Source organism: Acromyrmex echinatior, chromosome 14 (genome assembly GCF_024713525.1).
Source record: "Acromyrmex echinatior isolate Ae372 chromosome 14, ASM2471352v2, whole genome shotgun sequence".
Taxonomy (NCBI): domain Eukaryota; kingdom Metazoa; phylum Arthropoda; class Insecta; order Hymenoptera; family Formicidae; genus Acromyrmex; species Acromyrmex echinatior.
Window position 1 is genome coordinate 3,606,532 of NC_141865.1, and position 14,191 is coordinate 3,620,722.

The 14,191-nt window shown below is 29.7% G+C and overlaps 1 protein-coding gene and 1 long non-coding RNA gene across 3 annotated transcripts; one reads left to right on the forward strand and one right to left on the reverse strand.

The window, feature by feature from the left end:
- Positions 1–768: 768 nt before the first annotated feature.
- On the reverse strand, positions 769–12,480 carry LOC105146675 (cytosolic carboxypeptidase-like protein 5). The gene is given in 11 exon segments (XM_011057084.2): positions 769–2,819; positions 2,821–3,443; positions 6,451–6,612; positions 6,808–7,012; positions 7,098–7,410; positions 7,775–7,871; positions 8,408–8,558; positions 8,676–8,947; positions 9,530–9,868; positions 10,011–10,303; positions 11,817–12,480. Coding segments are annotated over 11 exon segments (2,667 nt in total). The 5' UTR covers positions 11,932–12,480; the 3' UTR covers positions 769–2,722.
- On the forward strand, positions 3,439–5,527 carry LOC147907350 (uncharacterized). 2 transcript variants are annotated; one of them, XR_015547252.1, is made up of 4 exons: positions 3,439–3,523; positions 3,911–4,014; positions 4,104–4,158; positions 4,228–5,527. It is a non-coding gene; the product is annotated as an uncharacterized LOC147907350 (long non-coding RNA). The 2 variants fall into 2 exon arrangements; XR_015547253.1 differs by having other exon boundaries at positions 3,973–4,014.
- Positions 12,481–14,191: the final 1,711 nt, after the last annotated feature.

Consider the following 14,191-nt stretch of genomic DNA (forward strand, 5'->3'; position numbering starts at 1 on the left):
CTTACACTTAATTTTTATCAAAAATGTCTTCATAATTACTCTTTATTGTTCAGAATCATAATTGTTTATAAAATTGATACTTTCGATTTTCAAAAAGTTCTTATTTATAATTTTTCATAAATTTTGCTTTTTATAATTTCATAATTATAATTTATTTACATTTTCAACATATTAATCTTTCTAATGTCTGACTAAGCATCAAATTATTAAAAATTGCTTGTCAATTTAATTTAATTTGTGATATTATTACAGTAGTTTATATAATTGCGTTTATAAATCCGGAAAACCAATTCAGTGCGCAATTCGAATGACTATAAATATGGTACATATACATGTATATATAATTCAATTGAATTATTTAAACATTAAAGATCCGATTTCAATCGTTATGGACATTTAATTTCTAGTTCGTATTGGTTGTTTATGGTCTAAGATTCTTATTGTTTATAACTTACAATTTTTCTCAATTAATGTTTTTTATAATATGACAAAGTGTCTGAAAATAGCTTTTTTTTAATTTTAACTGCAAATTTCTTGAAATTATGAAGCAATTTAAAAATTCGGATTCGTATTCAGTGTCCAAAAAACTACGGCAAATGACTTGTCTTGTTCTAGTGTTGGAAAAAAAGATTATTTTTTTATTGAACTATAATTGAATTATAATTTTCCTGAAGTTCCATGAAATTTTTCTTCTTCCTTTTTCATTCAACTCCTATCAATAGTCGCGATCAAAGTAAATTATAAATTGCAAAAATAATAAAGTGCAAATTTACCTTGGTATGTATATGTTTTATTTTTCCAACAAATTTTCACATAAATAATGTAACAGTTCCTACTTTGCATATATATGAATGCGGAGTATTACAAGATTACAGAAAAACAAGATTACATTTACATTTTCACATAATATAGAATACTATAATGTACATATGTGAGACGTTTATCTCTCTACTATGACTACCTTGAAATTTTTTGTTATTCAATCCAAACAAAAATATAACTCCATTAAAACAAAAAACTTTTAACTTATGAAAAATAATCACATTTACATCATAATTTTGCCAACGATAGAATATCCTCTTCCAAATAATTTCAATTAAAAACTTATTTTTAAAACGAGCACTAGTTGCAAAGAAACTTAAACAAAAATATAGCTCCATAAAAAAAACTTTTAACTTGTGAAAAATAATCACGTTTACATCATAATTTTACTAATGATATCTTATTCAAAATATCTTATTCAAAATAACATCTTTAGTCAAAAATTTATTTTTGAAACGAGCACTAGTTGCAAAGAAACAAACATATCGATTGCAAAGATCAAAGTGGAGTTCTTCTATGTATATAAATAATAAATATCGATAGATAGTTGAAAATTGAACAATATTTTACATATGCATCAAATAAATATAAATACATAACATAATATATATTTTTATGACTTAAGTTTTGCTCCTCGAGCGAAGAGACAGTTTATCATTTGATGAAAAATCCGAAACAATGTATGTATACAACGATAAAATACACACAGTATATCACACATCAGGTTGGGTCATCAAATAGTACAAGAGATTTTGCATATTGTATGTGGGATATATAAAATACACAACACAATTCTTCAAGAGTATATTCCAAACGGTCCTCTCTGAGGAAGATTTTACATGTATGATTTTACATGATGTATGTTACATGTACTATTTCAAGTAAAATATTCCTCGGAGAGGACATTTTGAAATGTAGCCCAAGAAATGTCCTAAAGATGTCCAGAGGATGATCTTAGCTCTCCTAGGTCTAGATTTACAAGATAAACATTAAAAGCCATCATTTTTTATCTAACCGCATCATATCAAAGAATTAATGAACTTATTTATTTATTACTTATTCATTGATAAACTAAAAAATCAAATTAAAAATAGCAGTTAAAATAACCAATTGGAAAGCTGTCGGCATTCGGCTCAAATCAAAAGATTGCTTTGGTATTTAGAGCTCTAGTTCTAGAACATCCTATGGGAGTTCGCAAGACATCACTTGGAGAACTGTGCCATATCAATCCTTTTACTCATTTTCATCCACTTTTCCATCGATTAAAATCACGATTTATTGTATTTTGTGTACAAAATGACAAAAAAGAATTGGCCACATAGTTTTGTCTGTTTAAATCATTATAATAAAAAATGTATATTATATATTAGTTATGCTTTATTAAATACCAAACTCTACACCAAAACATTTTTATCGTTTTTTACTATTTTTATTATTTGATTTACCAATCAAAGATCACTCGCTATTGTCTTTATAGAAGATTTTATCTGTGGAAAATGGATAAATTCTGATAGCAATAATTGCTGATGCATTCTCAAAACGTCTTCAAACTTATATCAAAGCTAAAGATGACTATATATTTTTTGCATATCATTATTTTGGTATTTAATAAGATACGACTAACACTTCAGAATTTATTTTTTTTTGTAAATATGTGTTATGATTTGATAAACACAAAAGATGAAAAGAAAGATGTTCATTTTGATCTCCGGCTTACAAATTCTAACAGAAAATCAACATCTTCTTTTGTGATCAAACTTTTTTGTCACTCTGTATAAATTACAATTTGCAAAATATCTCTCCGAAAAGAGACACAGGAAATCAATGACAATGTTGATTTCCTGAGTCTCTTGAGTCTAGTTTTTTTTTTTTAGAATTTGTTTTTCATATTCTAATGAGCTCATTTAAATTTTGTTTTGTGCTCTCCTACAAAACTTTTCTTAACGGCAGTCTTATTTATTTCTTTCAGGTTGGAAGACTGTTCGGTTTTTACGTGTAGCAATCTTGGCTGTATCGCGCGTTCCTTTAATGCTCTGCCTTTTATCGCAAGTATGCGGTACCTTTGGGGATCGCTTCGCACTGGCCTCCTCTGCGGCGCAAGACGGTTCCCCGATCTCAGGAAGAAGCTTGGATGTTCTTGTAGATGAGACGACTTTCAGTCTCTTTGCGCCCTGTTTCACCACTGCTGTTTCCTCGGAAGGCACGCGCATCTTCGCCGAGCTGTTCGTCATTAGTTTTTTATTCGCGGAGTTTAAACGCGGTTCGAGAGTGTCCTTGATTGTTGACGCGATGTTAGATTTGCTCGACCGAAAGCGATCAATCGCCTTCAGGAACGGCTTTGTCTCTACTTCGGATTTGATTGCGCAAATTATCGCGCTGTTCTCTACATTGTTGGCGCAGTGATTCTTCAACGCACGACGCGTGAAAGTCTGCCGAGGTTTCTTACTACTCTTGATCCTCTTCACTGCCGTGTAAAAAGAGGAACCGCGGCGAAGGATGCACTTCTTCACCAAGTTGCCCTCGCTCCTTATAGCATTCCTCGCTCCCGTCATCGCGTCATTCAGTCTCGTTTCCAATTCCTTCAGGATGCTGCTGTTCCGCCCAATGGTACCTTCGTTATCCTGTAAATAAAAAGACATATAATTGTATGTTGTAGACTTGGAAGATGCGCCTCCGCACATCACAAAAATAAATACTCATGGTAATAACAAAAATAAATGCATGTGTATGTGTGTGTGTGTGTGTGTGTGTGTGTGTGTGCGTGCATGTATGTGTGAGAGAGAGATTAATTTTATTTGACTATTGCTGTGATTGCAATTGTTTACGCGATTATTATATACGATTAATGCAAAAATAATGACTTACCCCCTTACGATTAAGCACATCGAATAAATGCGGCACGTACCATACACTTTTAAAAAGACGAAGCATGTCTAACATGTTTAAAAATTTTAAAGAAAATTATAAAGTAAGCAAAAGTAGCAGATTGCCCAACACAACTAAAGCCATTTTGCCGATAAGAGTTATCAGAAGAGATTATCATATTTCTATAAAAAAAAAAAAAAAAAATCATATTTCAATATTTTAGCAAACGAAAATATTTATTGACGCATGCTGCAGTGCTGTGAACTATATTTTTTACGTGTACAGGATTCATCATCTACATGTTTACGCGATCAAAATTTGCAGATGGTAAATCTCGATTCTGCAGAATCGATTCTTTTTTACGATTCTAGTTCTACTACACGCACACTTCATTGCCCAATTTCGTTTGCTTGCAGGTACAATGCGTGATTCATGCAAATTATCTCGCATTCGTTGGGAATTAATTGTCAGGTCAGGAATATTAAATAAAAGTAAGATAAATAAATGGTCGCTAAAAAAATGTAACATTTATTAATACAGCTGATGGATATGCAAGCTTGTGTGCGATACATTATGAAGTTTCTACACATACTTATATGCGTAATACAATGAGCTGAATTTTGGAGCAAAGTTTGTTGCCGAGATCAAGATTCATTATATCTTACTTCATGGATTACACACGTATTATACTCTTCATATATCATAATCTCCATCGATAAATATATATATATATATATATATATATTTATATTATCTCTCTATAGATATATTGATACTGGAATTATATTTGCTGGGAAATAACAGTCATATACTCCAAATAATTTAAGAAATAAACTTGTAAACTTTTACGCGCACACACACACGCATATATATGTATAGAACTAAACTGAATAACATTTTTAAGTTTGAATTAACAAACTGCCATAATCTCACTTCAACAATTCCATTGTCCAGAGATATAACGGTTTAACCACTTATATCTCCACGCCGTGCCCTTCGCTAAAGAAGATATAATTATGTACTGTCATTTATATAATATTAATTTCATTCATAATAATTCACCATTTTTCAAAAAGATGTTGCATAAATTAGATTACGTGATCGTAAGTGCACTTGCATACATTGGTGAAAAATATAGGTAAACATTGATTTACGAACATTATCAAATACAACAATAAAAACTTTAATGTGTATAATTAATCAACACTTCATTAGCCACAATATAAAATAAAGCGTTAATATTTTTAAAATATTTGCACTATGTCTTATTTATATATTGGTCAATTTGAAGCAGAATTATGAGGCTTATAACTTATTCTTGTAAGACTTGAAAAAACTTATGACTGAAATGTGTATAATTTTACAGATTACTTCTTGCTAGACGTAAGATTTATGAGAAATCATAGATACTTACGATTGATCGCCTTAAGCTCATTCTACAATTGCATAAGCGTTTTATAAGTTGTAAGTGATTGTAATTGTAAGAATTGATCAATCACAGTCGAATGTTCTCCTCATATTATCTAATCAATTCTTACAACTATAATTACACACTTGAGGAGTAACTTTCAAATTACGTTTTGTCCAAAATTTTATTGTTTTAGTTAGAGATGTGGCGAAGTGTTGAATGATTATAAGCTACTCTGAGATAGAAAGTATTTTTTCAACGTTAATTTATATGCTGAAAAAACATAGACATTTTGAAGTGCATTATGTTTTTTAATTAGAAACAAAACAAAATGCATTTATTTACATTTTTAGCAATTGTTAAATAATTTTGTTTAATATTTCATATCCTACTGATTGGCATATTGTTCTTTTTTGAAATGTATAGTTTTCTTGTGTGCGTAGTTTCTTTTTTTCTCGTTTTTTGAAGATTACAAATTTTGGACAAAACGCATTTTGAAAGTCGGCTCCTCAACTGTAGAATAGTTATGGTGTGCACAATATCCAACTTCAGTCAAAAATTCATACAAATCTTACAAAGAACAAGTAACAAGTCTTACGATTCTGCTTAAAATTTATCTATTAGTCATCTTTGTTTTTTTTTTTAATTTATTATTTAATTTTGAAATATTGTTATTTAAACACAATTAGTGTGCATGGCATATACTATAGTATAAATTAAAAAAAAATGTCATTTATACTAATGAACTGTAAAGATAATTCATGTGTATAAGTCAAATTATATAATATACATATATATGTTTATATAAAAAATATCTAAAAATATATATAAATATTAAATTTTAAATTGTCTCGTTCTGTGAAAATAATATATAATTAAGAATATCTTGAGATATAAATTTATCAAAAGTATATAAAGTATATAAAGTTATTGTCTTGTTTATAAATACATCAAGTTACATATGGAAGACCTATTAAAAATTATGTTAAAAAGATAATATTTTTTATATATCATTTCTTATGTAACAACATAGATATTGTAATATCATTATTGTCATAAAATACTTCAATTACATATTTGATCAAAAAATCGAATCGTTTCCATATAAATACCAAAATTTTAATATAATTGAAGATGTTTATACAAATTTGATTTGTAAATACACAAAATCTCTCTCCCATCTTCCTAGTTATGCACAAATGAATTTATGTTGGATTAGGCACTAATGGATTGCAGTGTTAATGCTAAACAGCATATAAAATTAGTCGTTGGTCAGAAATAAATGATTATGACAATACACACAGTCTTATGTCAGTATTACAAATGTCACTCCCACTATTTACATCGAAATTTACCTTACGCATTGCTTTGCTGGGCGATGCAGAAAGATTGCTCACGTATGTTAGTTTCAAATGAGATTTTATTCCTTTTAAAGAGCGATATTGGCTATTTGGCAATCGGCTGTTGGGATTGTTCCCAGTAAGATCGAGAATGGAAGGACCTAATGCTGCTCCAACCTATTATATATTGTATCAGTATATCAGTATATTATAGTATATTATTAATGAGTATGTGTACACGCACACACGCACACGCGCGCGCGCGCGCGCACACACACACACACACACATTTTATATATATATATATATATATATATATAAAGATATATTACATAAAAGATTGAATAGAAAATGAAAGCAAAATATATTTACCGCTTCAAACACTGTCGGCGTATATTTCGGAGGAACAAATACATGATTCATTTTATTCACCCCATCGCGAATTCTGCCAGGTATTGTATTCACCAAACGACCAGAGTTATAATTACATTCTAAAGTATAGCTATGTATTAGACCAGTCATCTTATACACTGCTACACGCCCCGAACCTTCTCTGGACATACCATCTCGTTTGTCTCTATAAGAGTACATGTTCTCAACATTCTAGTTTCCAACAATGTAAAATTGAATATATAATTTCTGATGGCAGTAAACATACTTACATGATATACATGTTTCGTTCCGCGAAATTGCACGACGTGAAATGAAAGTGTGGATTATTAAGAGACATCAACTTGGGTAGTAGCATGCATGCGATAGTATCTTCTGGATCAGTAAAATGATTTCCATACATGAAAACGCCTTTCTTTGAAGCATGACCATGAAGATCAATATACAAATATAATCCAGAATTATCTGAAGATTTTGATATTTCGTCCATATCGACGGTTGTACATGTTAGTTTGCCACTTGTTTTAATTTCTGTAGTGTTATCACTTTTACTACTTTTTTCTTTAGATAAACTCTCACTTTCATCTATAACACAGGAAAAATTAAATGTGGAAACGCATAGCTGCATATAAAAAATGACTGACTTATTAGTGGCTCGCAGGTTGATTCCAATTGTCACCATGTATACTATATTCATCGTATACGAAGAGAAAATCTCATATATATGTTATATATATAATTATAAATATAAATGAAATATTTAAATATATAAAAATATTACTATTATTAAATAAAAAATATTACTATCATTAAATATTTACATTGTGTGATCACAGTACTTATCTGCAGTTATCATTAATCAACAAATACTAAAGAATAGCGTATTCTTTTTATAAAGAGAAATTACGAGATATATTATTGAGACGTGATATAAAGTGAATATCAATACCAATAACTGTGGTGTCCAAATGTTCTAACATTGATAAATGTTTCTCGTTAGTATCCAAAGCACATCTGTTTTTTTCATCTAATGACATAAATGTTACCTGTTAAAAAAATAATAACGTTATATACAAGATGTTCCGAAATTCGAGAGTACATTGTAATATAAAATTTTGAAAAATTAAGTAGTAAAAAGTCATAAAATAAAAAATCTTTAATTATAAGTGTTTAAAGTTTGACTAATTATAAACGTTAGTTAAAAAATCATTTGTCTGTATGATAACGTATATACAATGGCAATGTTTTGTTTAGTATTTAATACCATTGCACGCACATCATACGGACGAGTGACTTTTTAATCAACGTTTATGGTTAATCAAATCTTAAATGTTTTTACTTACAAAACTATTTTATGGAAAAAAATAGCTTATACTATTATTTATTACTTAATTTTTCATGAAATTTCATGTTGCAATAATGTTACCCTCGAATTTCGGGATACCCTGTATATGTAAAACAATAATATCACAGTTTGATGTAACGCAAAATATAATATTAACAATTATTCTTTAAAATTCTTTGATCTAATTTACAAATATAAACAAACGATCAGAAGAAATTCTGTAGGTTTTTGTCATACTTGTTGCAACAGTCTTGTAGTTGTGTCACGTACAGCGTTTGCTATTGGTGCAGTTGAATTTATAATGCTTACATTACTGTTCACAATTTCTAAATTTATGTTCGATAGATCAGTTAGTTCGCTCGGTAGTTGATAAGAATTGTGATAATATCTATAAGAAAAGTATGTAAAATTTCACTGTGTAATATACATTAAAATTGACTGCATAATATATAGACTGCATATTATGAAAAACATTGAAGTTGAATTAGAAATATAGGTGCCTTACTTTATTAAGTTTCTTGCAGCATATATTGTGGGATGCTCTATTTCAGAAGGGCTTAGATAAACTCTATTCAGATTTACTCCTTTAGTGTCCATTCGATAATGACCTTTAGCAACACCATCTGGATTGAGCATCGGTATCAATTTGAACACATATAGGCGACGTAAATTTATAGCAATATGATCTTCCCGATTCAGTAAAAAATTGAGGAAACCGTTCAGTACAAAGCTAGATGGTGTTTCACCTGGATGGACTCTGGCGCTAATAAAAATTACCTAAATAGACATAATTTTATACATACATATGTATATAAATCTATGTATATATATATATATTTATTTATTTATTCTTAAAGATCGCAATTTAATCCGACAATAAATCGACAGTTTATAAAACTGTAAGAATGTATTTAAGAATTTATATGAAAATATTATTATTGGGAAACATTAAAATATGTTGTAACATATTACAATTAAAATATATATTGTATTTTTTATGTGTGTGTGTGTGTGTGTGTGTGTGTGTGTGTGTGTAAGATGCATCATTTTAAAGCGACGCACACTACAAAATATCTCTTGAACAGTGCATTTTAGAGAAAAATGTTTCAACAAAAGTTATATGGTTTAGAAGTGGACATAAAGAAGTTAATGACTTTTACGTGACCTTCAAACAACTTTCCAAGGTCAAACCAATAACCATCTTATGTTCTTCTCCAAACCATATAACTGTTGTCTGAAACATTTTTCTCTAAAATGTACTGTTCAAGAAATATTTTAGTGCGTCAATTAAAATGATACACCCTGTATATATAAATTTTGTTTTTAAAGATAAAAATCTTTATCGTTATAATAAAATACCTTCTTGTCTCGAAATTTGTAAGGCCTCTCCTCACTTTTCTCCGGAAACATATTACTCAGTCTATCTTCTCTCTCCGTTGATATGTTATGATAAGAACTTATTGTTAATATATCTAATCTACGATCCTCCAAAGATTTTATTGCACATTCTCTATGATAATAGATGTCATCTGTATATATTACACTTCTTTTTTCCATTCTCATATCAATTTTTCTCAAATAACTTTGTAAGTCTGTATATGAAAATGGATAAGTAAAAGCAAAATAAGTAATGGCTTTTGAATTTTCTGGAGTATAATAGAGGAACGATAAAGTAAAGTCGTTTCCTTTTTGATCAACCTGCAATGTTAAATAATACGCTATATGTTTACCACACAATTATTATACATGTTTATGATCTTGCTATATTCTTAGATACATATTCTTTTATATATATATAATATGCGTGTGTTGTATGTGTGTAAAATTGTGCTACAATTACAGTATATGTAGGTCTCTCGCGAATCCGTTCCCAGTGCAAGTGTCCTGGTACAATCTTAAAGACTGGACACATCCCTTGGCTGAACATCTTGACTTGCTTGTTCAAATTGACTATATTAAATCTGACTGAGACGCTCAGATGATTAGACTTGACACCGAAATAAAACCACGTCCTATTATTATTTTGGAATTGTGTACCGTGACAATCGTGTTTTGTCCATAAGTTGAATTCATAATCCAACGTGTCTTTGGAATTTAAATTGTTGGTTGTTTTGCCTTCAATCTCGTAGACATCTAAAAATAATAAAACCTGATATTATATCGTTAACATAAGAAGTACATTAGCAATCGGGTAACTCATTGCAATATGTTTAGATTCTCGAAAGAAATAACATCAGTTTTTTTTTTTTAATCAATGAGTATAAGAAAAACAATTCTCCTATCCAGTAACATTTATGTTAATATAGGCATGAAAATGTACAAGATAGCCGAGAAGGAATAAACAAAATAAGACAAATATATATTTTACTACTTATTTTATTAATAAGAAATTAACATCACTTGTAGTGTACATTCTATCTTTATTGGAATAGTCACACAATGCTTGAATAGTAATTAATGAAATGTTATATTATTCTTTTTAGAGATGTATGTAACCAGATATCCGGCTAGTATCAGGTTTCTGTATATACAAACACACACACACACACACACACACAAAAGATGTTCCAGAATAACCGCTAAATATTTTATGCACAGAGTGGACTAAACTGAGTCAAAAAATTCTCTAAGTCCTCTAAAAGTCATGTTGTAATTTTCGTAATAGTTAACAAGATATTAATTACTAAAAATCGCCGAATATTGGTTTTCAATTATTTTTAATCAATAAATACTTGATATATCTCATTAACCATTGCAAAAATTACAAAATGCTAAAGGACTTTTCGACTCAGTTTAGTCTGGTTTACTTATACATGAAATATTTGGCGGATAGTTTATTCTGCACCTTGTATATATGTGGCTGAAATTTTATATTGAAATGACATGATGTGAATACCCTGAAAACTTCTATTATCATTGACATATTTTTTTAAAATATAATACCAGATATCTGGCAAATATCCAGTACCTAGCCAGATATCAGTGATAATAAAAGTTTTCTGAATATTCAGACTGTGATGTAAGTCATTTCAATATAAAATTTCAATTGCATATATTGCAGAAAACCAGATACTAGATGAATATCCAGTTGTCTCCTTTTTTAATAGAGTACCTTTCAATTGCACATGCGTTATATAAATGATATTAGAGAAAATTTTCTTCCCATTTTATTTTTCAAAATTGCCATCTGTTCTCATATAAAACATCAAGCAACATCTTTCCTCCTTATCCTCATTCTGCAATATTTAATAGTCAGTATCATTATACTATATGCAGATATATATGAAAAAGCTGCGTAATGATAATGCAATAATCGAATTGATATTAAAAGTTTCAGAACCAGAATATTGATTAGTTTCCAAATTTTCAAGTTACATAAATTTCCTCCTGAAATATTTTTTAAACAATCAAAAGATGTTCTGTTAGAAGAATAGGATAATATTGCACTGTAGCTTGCAGTTGCTACATTATTCAAGCATGAGCCTATTCCAACAAAAATAGAATCTGTATTAAAGACAAACATGGGCCAACTTCTTATTAATAAAATAAACAAGTAACATATTTTTTAAATGTTGATACATATTATTTTGCCTATTCCTCGTAGATCCATAAAAAGCATTCCTATATCAGGAGATAACTGTGTTACCTTTTTCGAAGTTTTCCGGAATCTTCACTGGTTCCACTTTGGCTAAATTTGCTGAGTCAAAGTTGTTGAGAAACACAAAGCCACCGCAAGTAATGTTTTCGGCCTTGCTCGCCATGATGCATCAGAGAGTTACGTCTACTGCCGAAAGACGAGATACAGATGACAACAAATTGCTGGTTCATGTGATATTGTTGTACATCCGCTTGTGGAAACGCAAAGCGCAATATAATTGCTGCTCGACTTTTTTCAGATATGATCGCGCTCGTTTGGCAACAGCATCTTCCTCATTCTTGCTGAGTGAATCGGTGAGATCTGATCGGATAGTTTCCTTAAACAATCATATGATCTCTATTTACGCCGTCGGCCATACACATACGGATCTACGGGTGTCATGCGCAAGAGGCTACAATTTTCAAGCTGTGATATGTATAAGTAATCGCGACTCATCCTCAGGCTCAGGCAATGTCGAAAATATAATTTTCTCTATTTTAATAAATTTTCGATCATCCTGTCACGAACGAATGAATAAACTTTTTAATGCAGCTACAGTTCACCGTACTAGCAGATGAACATTTTATTCGGAATTTTTACACAATAATTGAAATACTTTGCATGCGCACGCGCACGCGCACGCGCACACACACACACACACACACACACACATACGCAATTTAAATAATTTGCATCTTTTCTTAGAATTTTTCATAAATGAATTCTGAAATAAGATTTCTAATCTGTAATTTCTGTAATTTCTGATGAAATAATCTTGTAAAGTTTGATAAAATATGAGGTACTTTTTTAAGAAGTTTCTAAATAAAATCTTATAAAAATGAAAAAAAAAACCTTAAATGATTTTAAAATATTTTTATTTTTTAAATACATCTATGTGTATAATTTTCTAAACAAAAATGAAAAAAATACCTTAAATTTTTTTAAATTTTTAAATTTTATTAGAAATTTTAGAAATATCTTATTAATTTCAGAAGTTATATATATATAAAAAGAATTCTAGAAAAAAATGTTGGACTTTTCTAAAGTAATCCAATTTGCAAAAAAAAAACTGAGAAATTTTCTAAAACATAAAATTATTTAAAAGTTCTGAGAAATTACATGAAAAATTCAAAGAATAATTTTTACCGCAATGACATGTTATCCACGAAGTAAAGTCGGTTCTACATTAATTGTAAGCCGATCGCAAGTTTGTTGCGACAACCAATCTGAAACTTGCATTTTGAAATCAACACTTTATATTGGCTGTTGCAACAAGCTTGCAATCGGCTTACAATTAATGTAGAACCGACTTTACTTCGTGGATGACATGTGATTGCAGTAAAAATTTTTCTTTGAATTTTTCATCGGCTTGCAACTAGGGGTCGATTCTGGATATCGATTCTATATCTTGAAATGAGATGAAAATTATAAAAGTGAGCGAATTTACTAGAATACTGATTATTTCATTGGCCAACACTAGTAAATTTGCTTGCTTTTGTAATTTTTATCTTCAAACAAAGGGGTCGATTCTGTATCTTCAAACAAGGTGAAAATTACAAAAATGAGTAATTTACTAGATGTTGACCAATGAAATTATCAGTATTCTAGTAAATTTGCTCACTTTTGTAATTTTCACCTTGTTTATCAAATAACTTTTTGAAAAGTTGTTAACATATTTTGCATGCTCGTATTTAGCTTTTTATTGTGTCGAGCAGTGTGTCATAGTTGGAACACTTTGTGTAAGACATAATGTTACACTCATCTATGTATGTTGTTAGAAAACACTCATAATCTAGTATTCTAGTAAATTCGTTCACTTTTAATTTTCACCTTATTTCAAGATATAGAATCGATCTCAAGGTGAAAATTACATAAGTGAGTAAATTTACTAAGCGTTAACCAATGAAATTATCAGTATTTTAGTAAATTCTAGACAATATTGAAGCGATTGCTAATTGGTTCCGCTATTAACAGTCAATTGACTGTTGTTAACTAGCGACAGCCAATGGCAGAATAATCCTGGAAAAAAGCGCGAATCTCATTGGCTGTTACTAGTTAACGATAGCGACAATTGTCGATAAAATATTGGGTCATCTAAAAAGTATCCGCGGTTTTTGTGTTGACCATCAACACCATCTAGTGACAAAAAACCGCGGATACTTTTTAGATGACCCAATATTTAGAGAATCCCGCAACAGCAATATAGATTAGTATACACATTATACAGTTATAAAATTTTATAGATAATTGCAAGACATATTGACACGCTGTCAGACATATTTTTGCTCGCTTGTACAATTCTATTCTACTCTATCTTTTATTTAGGATTATTTAAATAGTTTGAATTTAACTTTCTTGTCGCGTATAACAGCAAGTAATTATTT